The sequence below is a fragment of the Podarcis filfolensis genome (genome assembly GCF_964270895.1).
Source record: "Podarcis filfolensis genome assembly, chromosome: 5".
NCBI classification, from domain to species: domain Eukaryota; kingdom Metazoa; phylum Chordata; class Lepidosauria; order Squamata; family Lacertidae; genus Podarcis; species Podarcis filfolensis.
In genome coordinates this window covers 66,140,664-66,161,265 of record NC_139608.1, presented here as the reverse complement: position 1 = coordinate 66,161,265, position 20,602 = coordinate 66,140,664, and the positions used below count along the sequence as shown (strand labels likewise).

General features: G+C 40.5%; 1 protein-coding gene across 27 annotated transcripts in view; it reads left to right on the top strand.

Annotated features, from left to right (window-relative positions):
* The window catches only part of PCDH15 (protocadherin related 15), a 633,377-nt gene that overhangs the window by 462,932 nt on the left and 149,843 nt on the right, over positions 1-20,602 (top strand). For all 27 annotated transcript variants that reach the window (XM_083614042.1, XM_083614038.1, XM_083614050.1 and 24 more), the window contains 3 exons: positions 5,434-5,568; positions 6,933-7,082; positions 18,684-18,877. In XM_083614042.1, the coding sequence (XP_083470168.1) occupies positions 5,434-5,568; positions 6,933-7,082; positions 18,684-18,877 (479 nt within the window). The remainder of the gene's footprint in view (positions 1-5,433; positions 5,569-6,932; positions 7,083-18,683; positions 18,878-20,602) is intronic.

Here is a 20,602-nt window from a genome sequence, read left to right as displayed (position 1 = left end):
GGCCAGTCACACTTCTCTGAAGTCTCTCAGCCCCACTCACCTCACAGAGTGTTTGTTGTGGGGGAGGAAGGGAAAGGAGAATGTTAGCTGCTTTGAGACTCCTTAAAGGGAGTGAAAGGCGGGATATCAAATCCAAACTCTTCTTCTTCTTCTACATTGACTGGTTTTCAGAGCCTCTCCCAGTCCCACCTGAATATGCCAGGAATTGAACTTGTGACCTTCTGCATGCAAAGTTCTATCACTGAGCTACAGCACTTCCTCCTGGTTGCTCAGGTCTGGGATGTTGACAAATTTATAATTATTCCTGGAATTTTAGGTAGGGACCACTTCAGGAGTAAGAAGAGGCGGTGGCCTGTTAGCAGCTGCATCATCCTTGGAAAGAGAAGAAACCTTCTAACCTCACCAGCAGTTCTGTCACTCGCTCCAGTATTTTAGGAGCCTGTGGCTATTGGATTCCTAGATTTTACATCCCTGACTACCAGTTTCCAGAAGCAATACAGGAGCATTAGGACTCTGTAGAACTTGCATTAGCTTGTTGGACTTTTTGAAGGATTAAAAGAAAGTGGAGCTTTGGGGGCCATGAAGCTTTTAAATAGGTCATCAGACTATATAAATAAATGCTCGTATGTCAAAACAGGTATCTCTGTGACTAGATAGACTCAGTGGCAGCACAGGGAAAAGGAAGGGGGAATAGAATTAGCTGCTTAAGTAATTTTTCAAGAATATTTTCAGTCAAGTTTTTTAAAGAGTCAACTTTGTCAACTAACATCACTGTAATCTCATTTACATATTATCAAAAATATTTAATTCAAAATTAAAACACGGTAAATTTGTTTTCCTCCATTAAATCAAAAACAGAAATAAAGATTCAATGCTAATTTAACTCCCTGTAGACGAACCCCTGGGGTGTAACAATTTGATTTCTGCATGTGAGAACATGAGCATCTGAAGATTTGGTAAAATTAATGAACATGCATTTTCCCTCTTGAATCGAAAGACAGAAGTTAGTGTTAATAATTGTGTGGAGTTCACAAGCTCAGACATGGAATTAGTGTAGAACATTAAGTATTCATTTTAGCATGAGACTTCTGCATTAGCTCCAAGCTCAACATTAACTCTGTAGCAGAATGTGTAGATGAGGCCTGTGAAACTTGTGATCCACAAAGTGATTTATGCTCTTGAGCTATCTATGTTATCCTACCCAGAAGGCTGATCTACAATAGAAGGAAATTATAAATGCAAACAACAACAGCTGGCATCATGCAGGCTCCAAAGTCAGTAAAGCAACATGGCATATTATGGTTTAAGACAGTGTGAAAGGGATTATAAACCTTGTTGTGTGACTCAGGGAAACTAACATAGACAGCTAGTCAGTATGGTCCCTCTGGCACAGTTCAACTGGCCCTGAAAAAATGCTCTGTCCCTTTCAGGAAGAGAGATATTTCTCATGGAAGCCAATTATAACCTCTATTGGTTGTACCTTACCTCTAATACCATAGTTTGTAATCCCATGTGTGTGGCAAAGATGGTTCTTCTGGGCCATCATTTGCAATATTTTTCACAGTTGCCAATTGAACTGGGAAACAATTCTGGATTTGAGGTTTCTCAGCAGATTTCTGGCAAAAAAACCAAAATTCATGATGGAGATGTTGAAATTCATTGCCAAGGTGATTCAGGAAAGAATCTTTTGAACTTCTGTTCACTAAACTGAAACTTATTGTTGTGTTTACATCCATTTAGTTCCCTGGAGGTTTGGTTAGTTCACATACAGCTCAGAGCAGAATACTACTCTTTAGCCTATATTCAGTCCCTTATGTATTCTCAAAGGTTACTCAGACCCTAGAGCTCACCTCAACCCCTTTATTTGAGTTTGCATCCACATCTAACTAGATGATATTCTAAGAAGACATTTCTGTCCCACCCATAATTACTACAAGACATGCACTATATGGATTTCCATAGCTGCCTTGTCATTAGGCATTAAACAAACTTCAGGGCAGAAGCTACAACCTCCTCAAACACCACAGAGCCAGGTGCCGATTCTGCAAACCCTGTAGTATTGTTTCTCCCCACAAGGCAAGACTACACCTCCCTCCTAGTCTGTGGCAAGGGGCAGTGAGCATCCTTAGCTCCTTGCACTGCTACTCTGCTGTGGTGCTTCTAAATGTATGGTGCAGCTCCCAATATGCAAAGTTATGAGCAGGGCCTCTTCCCAAGATACTGCACCATGTGTCCCAGGAGACAGAGTCACCCTGAGGACTAACAAGGCTTTCTGATGAAATACCCAGAGTCAATTCAGCTCTGTCTATGCTCCTTGCTTTGCCCTGGCTGGAGACAAAGGCAAGATGAATTCTGGCTTTACCCCTGCTTTTTCCCCACAGGTTGCAAGACCTTGGATGAATCAATATAGTGGGACTTTATCCAATATCCAAATTCATAGCTCCTGATGTTTAGTACAAATAACATCTTCATAATATAGGAAATGAACACAGTGGTGTCAGGTTCCTGTGGCCAACAACAAAATCCACCCCTAACCTCTACTTTTGTTCAAAAGCTTTACCATCCATAAGAGAAGATGTTGGGGAACCGCAGTGTACCTGTATAAATGTTATTTAGGGATTCTAATTTCCCCAACTAACAACTTACCAGTCAGGTAGCTTTCTCTTTTTTTTTACATCTACTTCCACTTTTTAACCTTCTTAAGAGATGGTGCAGAAATATTACTTCTGTTTCCGGCAAATCACAACATGTGCGTGCGATCTAACAGGGTGACATTGTTAACTTCAGAAGAGAGAATGCACATGAGCTTGTGACTCCCCTTTCATGAATAGGGAAATATCAATGGTGATTATAAAGGGAAATAGTTTTGAGTGTTAGATTCAGTCTAAATTTGTAATCTTTACAAAGGAAAGAAGATCCTGATAGTGCTTTCGTTTGGTGGTCCATTGCTTTTACATGTCTTATTTCAATAGCTTTTTAAAGTGGTTCCAGGCATTATATAAGTATACTGCTTACACTTATTTTATTTTCTATTTGCTTCGTTTTGTTTTTTAGGTCCCACCAGGTGCCATTCCTGTAGGTATTTTTAGATGTTTGTGTTGGTGTGTTAACTCCTTCCTACTCATCGACTTTACTTTTTCTCACCTTTCTTCCTGTCTAAAAAAAAAAAATTACAAAAATATTGAGCTGTCTTTTGCTGAATATACTTTTTCAAAACACTAATTTCAGAAGGAAAAAAACCTATTTAATAGCAGCGTTCCTTTCTCTTTTTCCATACCTCATCTGAAGATCAGAACTGTGATTATCTCTTCTGAAGAAGCGGCATCCACATCATGTTCAAAGCTACCATCTCTCTTCCTTACCCCCTTTTCACCCATTGCACACTGTCCTGTATTTCTCCTACTTCTTGTCTGCACACAGCAGTGCTACTGACATATGACAGAATGCAGAACATGGGGGAAAGAGATGCATCACGTGTGAAAAAGATCCTTAGTACTTTCCCTGTTTCTCTGTTCCTATTCCTGTCAGTTGCAGTGATGCTGTTAATACTTGTTGGATCACGAGCGACCACCTGTAGAAACTTCCTTTTGAAATATCTTACAAGTCTTCGATATTTCAATTAGCTGGTAAAAGGGAAGTGTGTCACATTAATGGGTGTTTACAAGGTTTTTATAATACATATTTGCTTAGCAAATAAATGTTATTGCAGTACTTGCAGAAAAATTATATGGAAACTTTTGAAAATGGGAAGTCCTGATGTTGTTCTGTCAGAAAATTGGTGTGTGGAATGAGACCTTTATTACTCTTCTTAGCTGGCTTGCTGCCTAGGAGTCTGATGACTTTCAGTTATCACAGCATACTCCACAATAGCATCTCACAAATACTATTCACAACAGCGTTGCAAAAATACAGTTCCACGGGATTTGACCTGGGGAGCACATTCTTTGGCTGCCGTTGTGGCACATGGTGCCGCCTTGTTTATTCAGAAATGTAACATTTTCACTAATCCCAAAACTGTCACAAATTAGATGAAGGGAAAAACCCACCACCTCCTCACGGCTCAGGCCATGCTTATTTTTTTATATTTTTTCAACTTCTGGGCTCTTTGGTCAAAGTGTTCAAATATGTATTGCAGAGTACACATTGCAGAGGAAAGTATTGTAGGTTGAGAGTATTTATGGTGTGTTGGATCCATTCTTAAAGTTGACCCAGTAAGTTACTTTTGACTCACTTGAGTCTCATTGATTTCAGTGGATCTCATTCTAAGCCTGGATCCAACCCAGCATGTTAAAACAGTTGTATAGAGGGACACCAGCTCCTGGGAGCTGAGCAGTTTTGGGCCCCCTTAATATCTTTTGGGAGGTGGCGAGGGCTGCCCAGTGTTGAGGGAGTGGAGGAGGCTGAGTGCGGAACAGCTCCAGCAGCTAGCTCTTTCTCCTCCTGCTGCTTCAGAGGGGAAGAAGGGTGGAAGCAGGTGGAGGAGGCGCCGCCAGCCATTGAAGCCATGTAGCCACTGCGTTCCACTCTGCCCCCAGCTTCTCTCGACATTCTGATATCACATGTGTGATTTTGACCCTGCAATCGCCCTTGCAAGCTGGCACCTCTGGTTCTATATGAATTAAAGCAAAGAGCTCCATCACATTGAAAACTTAGCCATATTTAATGCCTTCTACCATTTTTTAAACCAAGGGAATCCTCTTATTTCCCAGTGATGTGGGCCCTTTTTTTCTGATACAGAAAACAAAAGATCCTTCACTCTGATTCTTTCTAAATGGCTCGCTTTGTGGCACAAATGGAGATCTTCAGCCCTTTGTTCTAAGACACGCAAGCAACAGCCTCACACCAGTTGCCAACATGTCAAAGCTATTGTGCTTCCCAATTACGTTAAGCATACTGGCAGCTTTCTCAAGACCTTCAATGGAAGCAGATGCTTTGAATCATAAATTATCATCTTCCCATTGGCGTGTTGAAATCTGCATTGTAAGAACGGCTGTTTTTAGCAAATATGTTATCAGCGAATGGTATAATGCTTTCGCTATGGACTGCGGTTTTGTTCATCTGGCAGGTGGCTGGAGTCTTCACCCTCCCACTGCTTTTTAAAAGTTTGATCTCGAAATAATTGCTAAAATGCCCAATTGCCAAAAGACGGTTATGATCAGAGCTCAAATTATTTGGGAAAAGGCTGATGGCTTTTCAATGGCACTTCTGGTTAAAAGGAAAACAGTGCAGTGGGGATAAGGACTGCCTCCCCAGCACCTCCCTCCAATTCAAGAAGAGATTGTAATTCCGGCAATTTAGGTAAACTGTATTGCGTTTCCTCCCAAATGTCATTGTCTGTCTAGATACATAGTACTATAAATAAAACAGCCTGCATGCATATTGTTACTAGACCTTTGAGAATGTAATAACCATTCTCTTCATTTCTCTTTCAAGACAAAGGACCCCCTGCTCCATATTTTTCTAAACGACTACAACACGTTTTTCACTGTGACTCAGACTGGCATAACTCGCTACCTCACCTTGCTTCAACCAGTTGACAGGGAGCTCCAACAGCTATACACCTTTTCGGTAAGCAAAGTTCAGTTGCTGGTTTATTGTAACAGTTGGAGAACAAGTAGGATATTTTTGCCGGGTATGTCAAATTGGCATAAATTTTAAGAAAGCTATTTCACAAAATCATAGAATTGGAAGAAGTCTTGTAGGCAGTGACGTTGAACCCTCCTGTTGAGTGCAGGAAATCCATAACAAGAGCAGCTGTCCAGCCTCTGCTTTAAGACCTGCAGCAATGGGGAGCCCACCCATCCACCTTACATAATTCAGTTCATTATTAAACTGCTTTTACAGTTACAAAGCTTCTCCTTCTGTTCAACCAATCTGCCCTCTGGTAACTTCAACCCATTGGATCGAATCCCAGCCTGTTGAGCAGCAACAACAGTCTTTGATCAAGTCTTTGCCCTCTTGAGTAGGATAGGCTTTCAAGTATTTGAGAGAGTCATTGGGTGTCCCACTCAGTCTCTTCTTCTCCGGGATAAACATACCAAGTTCTTTCAACCTTTCCTCTTTGTGGACTTGGTTTTCCATACTGCTGACCATCTTTGTTGCATTCCTTGTTAAGGATATAGATATAGCTATAGCTGGTGCCTTGTACTTTCGCAGGAGGTAGGGTCTTTTTGTAGACTTCAAATCTCCTGTGAGACATGCTACCTTCATGTGCACAGTGTGGTACATTAGTGTACAGTGTGGTGGTAGTGTGGGCACCACCTGACTCCCGACAGCTGAGTCACTGCTTTGAGGAGATCAGGTGAGCACCACTGTCCCATCACACATCTTCTGTGACTGTAGACTCTGCTGATTGGTTCTGCCTATAATGAGATCATTTGTTATAAGCAAATGAACAACGACTATTACTGGAGGTGTTACAGGCTTGCAAGTCATAATTTGGAGCATGAAACCCAGATGACAGTTAATAATTTTAATAGCTTACTTATTCCTTTTGCTTCATCTATATATTATCGGGAGCAATTTCACACACATTATGCAGGGCAAACCAAGTTTGCAAGTAAGTATTTGCTGACAGGGATCGGCAGCCATTCCTAGCTCCCTAAGCAACACCCTTCTTTTCAATTTACATCTTTAGATCTACACCTAAAAAAAAAGGTAATGTGTGAATAGATCTAAAGGAGAATAAAAAGGAGGTAGCTCACCAATTAAAATAAAACATTCTCCCCATGATTCTCTTGGATATAATTCTTCACCTGGAAAATGTTTTGAAATGGGATTTTAAAGTGATTGTTTTCAGGAACTGCTCTAATCAGTATACTGAGGTTGTGTGCATTATGTGCTCAAGCTCAGTTTCAGTTATATTTGAATTATTATGTTCATTTAATTGTATTTTTTCTCAAAGTTTTTCTCATGTCTGTTTGTTTTTGAAGATGATAGCTTCTGATGGTGTGCAAGAAAGCCCCCCAGTCACAGTCAATATTGTTGTGATTGACGCAAATGATAACTCTCCAACCTTCTCCAACATATCATATAATGTCAAGATTTACACAGACATGAGGCCTGGAGAAAGCGTTATCAAGGTACATTTGCTTTTTCAGCATGTTCTTCAAGAAAGCATATAGTGGAACATATTAAATGTAAATAAAAAATGTTCAGGAGGAAGGATCCTGATCTTCACCCGCAGAGCTACTGGTATAGGGCAGTATACAAAATAGATAGATAGATAGATAGATAGATAGATAGATAGATAGATGATAGATATAGATCGATAGATAGATAGATGATAGATGACAGATAGATAGATAGTAAAGTAAAGTAAGCATGAGATGGAAATCCAGACAGTCTTTAATTTCAATCATTTCAACTTGCCTTGTGAAAGATGTGTTAGGAAGGAAAATCGGAAGAGTCAAAAATGTAAAGAATGCATTCTCATTTTTCAGTGTGAAAATAAGTAATACTCATTTTCCACAGAATCCGTAGTGGGAGGAAATATTTTCTTGCTATTGTTTCTGACACCACTGGTGGCCTCTGTAGGGGGGAAATCAGTACATAACACCTTTTAGAGGCTTGTATTGAATACTGTTTTAGACAATTGAGGACTTATTTGTTTTGGGGGTTTGTTTTTGTTTTGGCTTTGTGAGACTTTACCTTGAGATTTGGGCTTTGTATATAGCTTTAGTGCTATTCTTCAATTCAGCTCTTGCAGAAGTTGATCCTTAATACATTTTCTCCTGAGCTGTAGATTTTTTTAATCACTGCTTACTACAATTATATATTCATGTGAGTAAAGAGATTCAGACTGGCAATTTTGTTGCATTGTAATTGGACAGCTAATTGTTTTAAGATACCAGTTCTGGTTTCTTCTTATGTGAATGTCATTATCTTCATTTACCATAGATTAGCTCTCTAATCCTGTTGATTATTTTCTTATTGCTGCCATTCAAATAAATGAAAAGTAGCCATTGCTTCCAAATGAGTTTAATCCCAAAACCACCACATTTGCTTTGGGATGGCAATTAGATTGGCTAATAGGGTCACTCTAGGTGAAGCAATATACAGATTTTTTTTCCCCTCAATATTCCTAGAAAAGGTGCAGAATGGGGCATGCAGAATGATGAGTTACAATGCTTGGGGCAGTTTAGGAAAATTATCACATAAGACATGATAGAGGTGTGTATCTTATGTGTGATATGGAGAAAAATGCTAAAACTCAGGCTTCTCTAATGAAGCTGAATTGAACAGACAAAAATGAAAGACTACTTCACACATCATGTACTTAAAAGTATGGAATTCACTGCCTTGAGATGTGGTGGTGACCACCAACTTACCGTAGAAGACTTTAAAAGGTGAATAGACAAATTAATGGAGTGTGAGGCTATCAGCGATGGCTGTGTTCCAGCTCCTGTATCTAAGATACCATGCCTCTAAATACCAGTTGTTAAAGGAGAGTGAAATTGCCCTCACCCTGTTTACAGACTTTCCATAGCATCTGACTGGCCAATGTGAGAACAGTATGCTGGACTAGATAGGCCTTTGGTTTGATCCAGCAAGGCTTTGCTTATGTTCCAATGAGAGCCAGTGTGGTGTAGTGGTTAAGAGCGGTAGACTCGTAATCTGGTGAACCGGGTTTGATTCCCCGCTCCTCCACATGCAGCTGCTGGGTGACCTTGGGCCAGTCACACTTCTCTGAAGTCTCTCAGCCTCACTCACCTCACAGAGTGTTTGTTGTGGGGGAGGAAGGAAAAGGAGAATGTTAGCCGCTTTGAGACTCTTTTGGGTACTGATAAAGCGGGATATCAAATCCAAACTCCTCCTCCTCTTCCTCTTCCTCCTCCTCCTCCTCCTCTTCTTCTCCTTCTTCTTTATATGCACACATGTGTTGCAAACAGCAATTCTCTCCGCTTCTTTGCTACTTTATTCTGTACTACTGTTTCTTTAACTGTAGAGAGCATGCTTCAGGAGCAACAGTATTAACTTTACCATCAGCGTTTTGTCAGCAGGATTCAGGAACCTTAGGCTGTGGACAGACAAAAACTTATTGTAATGATTACTAATGGAGTTATATATTAATAACTTTTCAGAGTGGAGAGCCAGTGTGGTGTTGTTGGGTTAGAGGGTTGGACTAGGCCTGTGGAGAAGCATATCCAAATCCCCACTCTGCCATGGGTAAACTTGACCCAGTTACTCTCTCTCAGTCTAACATAACTCACAGTGAGGTTGTGAGGATAAAATGGGCAAGAACTGTGTGTGCTGCCTTGAGATCCTTTGAGGAAAGACAGGATATAAATGTAATGTACTGCAATTAATTCACTGCAGCAACAGAACTTGGCTGGAAATGGTATTATGAAGCCATCTTAGCCAATTCCGTACACATTCATTGTTGCTGTTCCACCATCATCCCTTGCCAAAACTGATTTTGCAACATGTTTTTTAAGCATGTCAGCAATACCAGGGAAAAGCAGAGACTAACTCGCATTGATCAGCACTGCTGCAATATATGTATGCATATTTATCTATCATATGCAGCCTATTTGCCACAACACAGAAGGTGATGAATAAAGCACAATGTGCCCATAGCAGTTTTTAAAATATGGCAAATTACATTTGCATATTGATTGTTTATATCAATATCAGTGTAGCCTCACATAGGGCTTACTTCTCAATAATCCCACAACTTTTTCAAGAATGTATTACTGTTTTTTAAAACTCATTTTTCTTTGAATGGTGTGCACTCCCCGTATCTACCACCCATGTGTATCTTAAATATAACAGCAAACCAAATTGCTCCCTTGACAAAAGCTATGGGCTCCCTTGATGTTGGCATGGGGAGTAACCACATGATCTGGATGACCCACAATATCAGAAGGGCGTGTTCAACTTTAAAAATGCGTGAGTGGAACAACTTCCCTGGAGCATATACCACAGATCAGGAGGTACCTTGGGGGTCAAGAGGACCCCAGCATGGTTAACAAGTAGACTCAAAGCAGCTATTAGAGGCGAGAAGGCTTCCTTTAAAGATGGTGGTGACAGACCAGAAAGAAGTTATTGGGGTCATAGTAGATGGCTTGATGAAAATGTCAACCCAGTGTGCAGTAGCTGTGAAAAGAAGCAAATTCAATGCTAGCGATCCTTAGGAAAGGAATTAAAAATAAAACTATCAATATCATAAAGCTGTTGTACAAGTCTATGGTGTGACCGCATTTGGAATACTATGTACAGTGCTTATCGTCTCACCACAAAAATAATATTTTAGAGTTGGAAAAGCTCAGTCCAGATAAGAATGAGGCATTGCTAGTGGGTAGTTCCCTAGACCAGGTGGCTGGGAGGCTACACTCTCTGTGAAGGAACAGGTAAACAGCTTGAAGGTACTTCTGGATCCCTTGCTGTCGCTTTAGGCTCAGGTGGCCTCGGTAGCATGGAGGCCACTTAGATAGAGTGTTTGTGGTAAGATTCTAGCCATGAACTTTCTGATTCATATTTCAGTTGCTTAGCTACTCGTTTTACATCTAGATGGTGTCCAACTGAATAATTTTCTTACCTTAATTTATTTATAAATATATACACTCTTGACTCATATAAAACATCAAGGTGATATGGAACAATATCTGCAAGTACAACAAAAGATGAAATACACAAAAAGTATGTTGTGGCTTGATGCACTATGCACTTTTTATGAAGAGTCACAATTGGCCATAGAGGGCATATCGGGAGTTGCCTAGCAACTACTCATGATTCTTTGCTATTCTGCCCCATTTCATAATGAATATCCCCGACTTTAGCCAGCATGTAGCCACTTATAATGTAACGATAGAGACCGTAGCTTTTGCTTCAGATTAAAGGGCATGGTAGAATAGCAGCTTCTCCCCCACAACTCTGATCCCCTGGTGAGCCGACTTGCAACACCAGAATTCACTCAAAGAAGCACCTGGAAACCACGAGGAAGGCAAGGGAGGCTTCCTGTAGTAAGGAGTCACCTGGGGATCTTCCATAGGCCAGGTAACTCAACAATACATATTTTATTACACTTTGCATTAAATGAATTTGTTTCTATATAAGGCACACATACGCAAATGCCACTGTGTATGTACCAGAGTGAACAAATCAAAAAGTGAAATAATTTTGAGTACCCACTGTGATCTCATATCAAGCATGTACATTGTGCAACAATTGATTCATTCTGTTCATGGGGTATTTGATCTCATAAATGAGGAGAGACCAAATCATTCCCTCATCAGGATGTATCACCTTTGGAGGTTTTCATTATTAGCAGCTGAAAATTGTGGTTGACTTTTATCAGAGTACTGTGAATGTGTCTGAGATAAAAGTCAAGGGCCACTGTGTCTTTTTAGTTGCCTCCTCTTAAACTGAAGAGGGAGAGGCAATGTGGTCAGGTGGAGTTAAGTACCTCCTCTACAGAAATAATTTTCAGTTTTCTGAGCTGATCAGTTGTCAAGAGGTCAGAAGTGCAGATTGTTCAGCCGACTGACCCAATGGAAGAGAAAGGGGTGACTTTGCCATGAGAATATTGAGGAAAGGGATTCACTTGTGAGGTCTGACTGTGAATGAAAAGCAAAGGCTTTTGTATTAAATGCAAATACATAGAGCTATACTGCCAGCAACAACAGTAATCTGAGAAAAAAGTTGTGTGTTCATAGCTGGCACTGAAATGAAGGGATTGCTCTGATTTTACCATTTGGTTTTGACCATGAAACTTGTCATAGGTAGGTAGATAGAAGGGCTGGTGTCAGTGTCCTCTGTTATTGATGAAGACACAGGCTGAAAGGTGGAAGGGCCATAGCTCTGTCGTAGATCATGTGCCTTGCATGCAGAAGGTGTCAGCTTCAATCCCTGGCATCTCCAGGTAAAACTGGGAGTGACTGTCCTCTGAAGCCCTAGAGAACCACTGTCAATCTGTGTAGACGATACTGAGCTAGATGGACCAGTACACTGACTCAATGTAAGGCAGCTTCCTATGTTCCTAGGTGATTTGCCTAAGGCTATGTTCACTGAGTCCTCGGCTGAGCTGAGAATTAAACCACATGTTCTTTACTGCTTAACTATATCTCATCTCACCTCTTCCCAGTTTATAACTATCCTATACAGGTGATGACAATCCCCTTCCTTTCTTCTTTAGATTTTAGCTTTCTCGTTTTCCATACCATTACCTTGCTTTTTCCCCAAAGTGAGGACATTTGCACATACTCTCTGCGGCCAAACTCATTAGAATCTGTGTGGACCACTTGGAAAAGTGATGAAACCATCCCAGCAGTGAATGCTGGGCTCAGGGTATGGCAGCAGACTCTTGGAGAAAAGAGCTGCATGTTCACCCCCCGAAAATAGCCTATTGAATGACCTCAGGAGTGAAGGAGTATGCTGTCCCACTGTCAGAAATGCAGTAAGATTAAAATGTTCTATGTGGAATAGGGATGCAAAGGTGGAGGATTTGAAGTGGCTGTCCTGCCAGTGTAACTTCATGGCCACAGCTTCACTGCTACTGCCACTGCCACCACCCCAAGCCCTATCCAGGAAGGCAGCTCTGCCCTACCGCATGCATCGCTTACTTCTGAGTAAAATATATCTCACCAGCCCTGAAAATGTACTTGTAGCAATGATGACTGCAGTGAGCTTAAATATCCTGTTTTCATATTTTCAAAAGTTTGTAGTTCTGCTATCTGGATTGAATTTCAAAATATGCATTCCCATTACAGTTAGAGTATAAATCTGCTTTGGGCTTTTGGACTGCTATAAAGAGTAGTTGATTCAGGTAAGAAATTATTAATTTGATATGTGTTAAATGCACTTGTTTTGGCAGATCTCCATTTAACTCAAATTAAAACATTCTTCAAGGACGAATGACATTTAGGATTGCAATGCTTATAACCTACCTGGCAAGATAACGCACATGAAACCTTTAATCTAGGCTATATTCACACCATTTGTCTAAAGCACACATTAACAGAATCTGGGGAGCTATAGTTTGTTAATGGTTCTGCGAATTGTAGCTCTGAGATCTGCTGCTTAGCAAACTACAGTTCCCGGGATTCTTTGGGGGGAACCATGGCTGTTAAAGTGGCACAAGAGTACTTTAAATGTATGTTGTGGATGTCATCCTAGTATTTAAATACTAATTCCTTTTAAACTGTTGGTTTCTTGAGTTTGGGGGCTTGATGGTGGAAGGATTTTGGATCAGATGAGATGTCTGATTTTATTGTATATGAAATTGTAAGATTTAGGAATTTGGCTACTATCCCAAAACACTGACTCCAAGCACAGAGGAACATGCCTCCAAATAAACACGTAAAGGATTGGGCTTCACATCTCTTAATAAAGAAACATACAATTTTAATTGGAGGGTTGTATATCAGTCATAATCACACAGATCTTAATATACATCCTTGGAAATTGTGCAGTTCTACTCTGTTGATTTGCCTCCTAATTGCTGTATAACCTTATAAGGACCCTTGCCTCCTTCGAGTGATAATCAGCTGCGATAGCTTCAAAAGGAAAATGGCCCAGGTCAGTCATGATTAGACTGTGAAACCAGATACTCCAATAAAAAGAAGTAGGTTAGAAAAAGAGCCCTGACCTCAGTGCGTTTGTGCAGTTAGACAATAATTCATGATGAAAGGCTCTTTCTATTTGCTAATTGAGTTGCATTACTGAGATAGTAAAACATTTAATTTGAGTGGCATATAGTTGTCTTACAAAAATGACAGTTCCTATTCCAGTATGCTATCTGGCATGTGTATAATTTGTCAGATGCATTGGCCTTAAAGCTTTTTAAGATAAATGTTTGGAAAACATTAGGGTTGGATTAATCAATGGCATTTGCCATGTGCAGAGCTGGCTACAGGATTTTAAGGATCATTGGACAATGCACCAGTGTCCTACTTTATCTGGAAGAAGTGGTATGTGTAAACTGACTTTTCTTTTACACTTCCTCTGTCCATCTTTGGTGCTCCATGGAAAGTCAGGGTGTTGGGACTGTTGGCGTACTGGGCCTTTTGCCTGTCTTGAAGCCACCACAGATGTTTCTCCTTTTGCCCAAATGACTACCCAGTGAGGTACATACTCAACATCTCTCTCCATTTGTTTACATTTTGAATAACTTATTGAATTTGGACCCATTTCGTGAGTTTGTCATTTAGGATTATTTTGCACACGTGGCTTTGCTCACAGACCCACACACGGCTTGCTGACTGATTACGGATGCAAATCTTCCTGCAAATAATAACTATAAAAATTTAACACACCACTGGCCACACAGAGCCAGCTTTACAAGCGAAGGTGAACTTTTTGCACTGTTTGATTTATCTGCAAAGTGGATTTCTGAGTAAACAGCCTGTGACAAGCACCTTCTGAACCTAGTGCCCCAAGCAGTCACTGGGTCTGCTAAACTCAGCCCTGCCTGACCTCAAAACCCCAATCACTGGCTTTCCATATTTGAAATTGTTGGCTGTTTCCCATGTGGAATTGAAGAACGAGTGCACACAATCAAGGACGGAGTTCAGGGAAGAAGTAGGTGGGTTTGATTTATTCATTGATTGGTTACAGCCAATTGAATCCTGGGTTCTTCCCTTTCTCCCTCTTACCTTAACAGTAACCTTTGCAACTGCAATTTTGAGACTTGTGCGGTTCAGTGCTTTCACAGTCCTCAGGATATGGAGATAATTATTTTCTCCTTATCCATCCCCTGTACCTGACCTCTGTCTGGAGAAGGAGTTAAAATGGATTCATCTTTCTTGAAGTGAGAATGGATCCTGAGATCCTGTGTATTATAAGTACTTCCCTGCCACCTCATATGTCCTTGGGTGTATCTGATTTTCTGCCACAACTCCTCTAACTTTTCTACCCTTCTACCGCCTCACTTTGCTTCACACCACCTCCTTCTTTACTTCCATTTTTTTATTTTTAAAAAATGAAGCATCAAGTAACATTGCCTTAAAGTAAGTGTGTGTGTGTGTGTGTGTGTGTGTGTGTGTGTGTGTGTGTAAAAATCCTAGCTAAAGCTTCACTATGCTATAGACCAGGCTTCCACAACCTCGGCTCTCCAGATGTTTTCAGACTACAGTTCCCATCATCCCTGATCACTGGTCCTGCTAGCTAGGGATCATGGTGGTTGTAGGCCAAAAACAGCTGGTGGGCTGAGGTTGAGGAAGCCTGCTATAGATTATTCACTAAGGCTGCAAATCCTATAAACATTTAGGTCCTATTCCATTGAATTCAATGGGATTTACTTCTTATGTACAGTGGTACCTCGGTTTACAAACTTAATCCATTCTGGAAGTCCGTTCTTAAACTGAAACCATTCTTAAACCGAGACACGCTTTCCCTAATGAGACCTCCCACCGCCGGTGCCCTTCCACTGTTTGGATTCTGTTCTTAGACCAAAGTAAAGTTCGCAAACCGGGAATACTACTTCCGGTTTTGAGGAGTTCATAAACCGAATCGTTTGTAAACAGGACTGTTCTTAAACTGAGGTACCACTGTAATTATAGGCTTCAGGTCTATGGTCAGCATGCAGTTGGAAATAAAATGAAATGGAATACACCAAAACAATGTCAGGTAGAATTTGCCTTTCTCTTATGTACTTAAAATTTCCGAAAGCAAATCTGTTGTGAAGGAGATATGCAATAGTCATACTAGAAGTTATTTTCCAAGTGTGGGGAAAGATTTGCATCTGTGTATAACGTTCATTCAGGAATTGTTTTTGTAGTGCTTAAAGATCTCTCAGTGCTTTTCTAAAAAAAAAAATGCTTGTGGCTAAGGATGATTTTTTACGAAACAAAGTTAGAAATGACTAGCTGGGAGGGAATAGGCTAAAAGCTGAATTATTATGCACGAATGTAGTTTTTTTCAAGATTTGGTTATAATTACTTGATGTGACTGTCTGGTGACACACCTCCATGGAACTTTCAATGTCATTTCCCCAAACTTTCATGTCCAGCTTTTTAAACTGTAGCTCTTGGTAAATGGGTTGCATTGCTGAGGCCAAGAACAAACAAAGCTCGCTTATTCAATGGGCTGGCTGAGTTTTGCTGATTAATCCAGAGGTGTCAGCTGCAGTGCCACATGGTAATTTTCATAACACTGTAGGAGTAGCTGGAATAAATTTATGTTAATTGTGTATGACTTTGGGGAAGTGGGTTTGTTTGCCTGGAACACTATTTCCATGTGTGGTGGTGGTTGGAAGGCAAAGCCTTTTGGAACACGACAACTGCAGGTTTCAGTTTAGATCAGCAGGAAGTAATCATATTAGGCATTTGGGAGTCAGACCAATTTGCCTGAACTTTTAGTTCATGACAGACTGGAGTCAGAGTGTCTTATTAGCTTTTCCAAAATTGGTGGAAAACATCACTGGTTGAAAAGGGTTTTGTCCCACTAAACTAATCCTTGTTCAAAATGATTGCAACAGATCAGAACTGGCATCCCAATAAAGCAACATGGCATTGTTAAGGCACAATGCTATGAAGGTTTCTTATAGCTTCCTATTTGCATAATGAGAATCACGTCTTTGCCTCAGCATTAACAGAACATATTTATCATTGTCAGCTTGTGAGCACTGCACATTTTAAATGGAACAAAATTGCTGCTACTGCATGAAGAAGATATATAGGAAGAACAGAATGGATCCCTTTTTCAGTCTCTTTTAGATGTTAATCCCCCCCATCCCAAAACACCTAAACTATGGAGTCTATCAGCCAAAACCACCTGCAATTTGAATTTCCAAAATCATAGAGTGCTGTGACAGTTCTTTGACTTTAATTCTCCCTTTCAGGCATCTTTTTGCCCCCAAAATGTTATTCAGATGACTTAGCATTTCAAAGCACCTTCATTTGTAAATTTAATTAACCTTGTTAATTTATGTATTTGTGTATTCTACCAGTTTCCCTTTTCGTGTTGTCGCACTAAAACTTGGCTGGGCTCCAAGTATGTAATTAAATGGTTAGGACTTGCATTTTGTGTGAAGCTCTTATTTATCTTTTCCCCAACCCCTTTACTGCTGATCTAGAGAAGGTTATTATAACACTTTTTAAAGCTGTCATCAACCTTTATTAGGGACATTCGTTTATGAGGTCAACAACTATGAGCAGTTTTGCAGGGAAATTTCTAAATGATTAAAGGAATATATGAATTGAGAGATTTCCTTTTCAGCAATAAAAATGAAACAAATAGTTGACTTCAGTGCTTTAACACTCTGCGGATCTATTCAAATGGTAAAAATCCGTTCTAATGGTGCGATACAATTATATAGTTAAGCTGTGGGATTTTCTCCCACAATATGTGATGTCCATCAACTTGGATAGCTTTAAAGCAGCCAGTGTGGTGTAGTGTTTTAGAGTCCCTGTGAGACCAGGCATCAAATCACCATTCATCCATTAAGCCAACTGAGTGACTCTGAACCAGTCAACCAAACCTACCTCACAGGGTTGTTGTGGGGGGGGGTTACATTGTACTGCTTACATTCAGTGCACGAAGGGGGCTGTGTGTCTCTCCCTTCCTGTGTTATCTGCAAGGAAAAGGCTGCGGCTGCTGTTGCTCACACAGTGTGGGGCTCACTAAACCTTGTACACTTGGCCAGTATGTAGAAATACCTATCGGAGATCTAAGTAAATGGGATTATGTAATAGTTTTTCAAGAAGCTGGTTATGATAGGAACAAACAGACAGACAAACAAACGTGAACTGAAGAGCCCATTTTGGAACCAAACTCAACAAGTCGTGTCATACATACAGTCTTCTTACTCAAAGTGGGCTTAGGAGAAAGCCATCTTTATTATTTGAAAAGGAGGACTTATTGGCCAGCTCCTGTGTCAGTCATAAAGCCACCTACCCTTCTCACCAGGCCTGTGAATAATGCTAACAATCATTGTATTAGTTATGGGGCCACCTCCTTTCCCCCTGCTTTGTTGAAGGAGTGTGTGTGTGTTTTAAGGGGGGTGTTTTTAAAAAGTGCCTTCCAAGCACACCTGTAATTTGATAATTATACCAGTTGCTTTGAAAATGAAATAAAAAGCAGACATCCTGCATGAAGCATGAGGAGTGTTCAGAAAGAAGCCATCAGGAATAGATTGATATGCTGTATATATGTCTCAATTCAGGAATAAAGGCAGGTGAAAGCACAGCTCGCTGTCAGCAAACAGCCTTTCTATTTTCAAGTACATCAGTATGCAGCCTGATAGATCAGTATTTTTGTAGGTGTCATGTCTCTGTCTGGTTCAGAACTGAAATTAGGGAGGCTCAGAAGTGGAAGAGAAGGGTGAAACTGACTCCCTTCTGCACAGTTTTAGAGATAGGTGTACAACAATAATGGACTGTGTGGTGGGATGGAGGTTCTTTGATGACCTCCCAGCAGATGACCTCCCAGCTGTTTACTGCGAGGGGAAAGGTCAGTGTGGCGCAAATGCACCCATGGAGCTAATCCACCCACCACACCAGCACCAAAAGATGCTCTGGAACATCTTGGGTTAAGTGATCTGCTGCTGCTGCTGTTCATGCTTTCTATAATGTAGTTTCTGCTTCATCCAATATCACCGGGTGTCCATATTTGATTCATGATTGTTTGATGCCTCACACAGAAAATAATCTCTTTATTTTGACAGCAATTGAAATTGGGTTTCCTGTCATTCAAGCAGCAACCCTAAGGGGAAACAAAAATTAAATTCTAATTTTAAATTGCAGCTCACTGCCATGGATGCCGATGAAGGTTCAAATGGGCGGATCACATATGAAATCCTGGCCGGAGATCCGGGAGACTTTGTGATCAATGAGCAAACGGGCCTTATCACTATTGCTCCAGGAATTGAATTGGTGGTAGGACGTTCCTATGCCCTCACTGTCAAAGCATCTGACAGTGCTCCTCTTGCACAGAGAAGGTAATTAATATTATAATTAAATATTTTTCTCCATAGCTGAGAAATTAACCTTTCTGCACTATAATGAGTAGAAGGTGTAAAGGATCAGTCATCAAAGAAACATGACGCCTGTGATTTGGTTTCTTTAGAAAAGGCACTTCAGTCGGTTGTTTGCTAAGCATGCTATTCAAAAAAAGCCTTTATATCTGAACTGTTGAGGCTCATTCATGAAATTAGTATATATCCAGCATACAGATATATGCACCGTAATATGTTGATTGGGCATTAGTAATAGTAGCATTAGTAGTAGCAGTAGCATTATTATAGTAAATTCTAGTATGTTTAAGTTTGCTCCATCCATATTTGTAGTGTGTGTTTGTTTAAGAAACTGAGAATGAGAGAAAGGAGGAGAGAAAGCAAAGCAATGAAGGCAAAAGTAGTTGTCTGTTCTGTAAATTGCCAACTATCATGCAAAGGTAGTATCTCCAAATGTCCTGGAATGAAAGGATCGCTGAGCTGGAGGTAACCTTTTATCCAGATGATACAATCTTATAGTGTGCCTCAGCTCAATTTGGAGCACAAATTGCAAGCTGTGCAAACACCGGACAAGCAATGAAATACACTCCATGGAAACCTACATTTGCACTAGCAAAGTCATTCAGTTTCTAATCTCCTACTTGTTAGATCTGGGAAGCGTAGAGTAGAAAGAGGCGATTTTCTCATACCAACTTGGCAGAAGCAAAACAAAACAAAGGTTGATTTTAACTCACAGAACACTTCAGGTTTGAATAGAATAGCTGAGGGCCCTTAAGCCTGGTTTGCATGTCATAATTTGCAGGTGTTTCCCCACCTTAAATGTGACAGTGTATATACCTGAGGGGAGACATTACACATAACAGAGCAATGTGTGTATTTTAAGTGAGGTCAGATCCATTTTGAAATTAAATGAAATTTCGTTGTCAGCCCAATCCATTCTGGAATGTGTATTACATGTTTCTGGGAATTTAGATGCCAAGGCTACCACTGTGTTGGCAAAAAGATATAAATTGGCCACATCATAGCACCACAAAAGTTTAGAAAAGCAAAGCTGTAGAAACAAATAGAGACCAGTTAAGGACGTTTGGCCACTCAGTTGTAAGACAAATAAAAAGAAAACAGAACAGACTAAAACAGATACTCGTAAACCTTTCCATGTCCTGTTTGGGTGACACTTCACCTCTCCATGCGGTGTGAGAGGCAGGAGAGGGACTTTCTCTCCTCTTGGTTTGAATGTTACCTTTCATATTTAGGGAGAAGGATGGGGAAGAACCAGGTGAGACAAAGAACCATTCTAAATACCATCAGGCATAGAGGTGAAATATCACCAAAATAGCCCCTAAGTGGGCAAAACCAAGCTGTTCACTCTATGGAGAACGTCTTCACTCTTTAATTGCAACTGTAGGGATGTTTGGTCATTAGTCCTCCACATGTATGGCTTATGTGTGAAGGATGTCACCACCTTCAACAGCCACCAGAAAGGAGAGCCAAGATACGTAAGCCATTGACCTGATTGGGTGGAGAACTGAGGCACGTACAAGTATATATACATAGGCTATCCTTTCTGATGGTCCACTGAATGTGTTAACGTTGGTGGCAGAGCCAGTGGACATAGGGAATGGGACTCACAAGTGCAGGCCCATCTCCCTGTCCATGTGTTTAGTATACAGTATTTGCTAAAAGCTATCATCTGTTCAGACCTACAGTTGC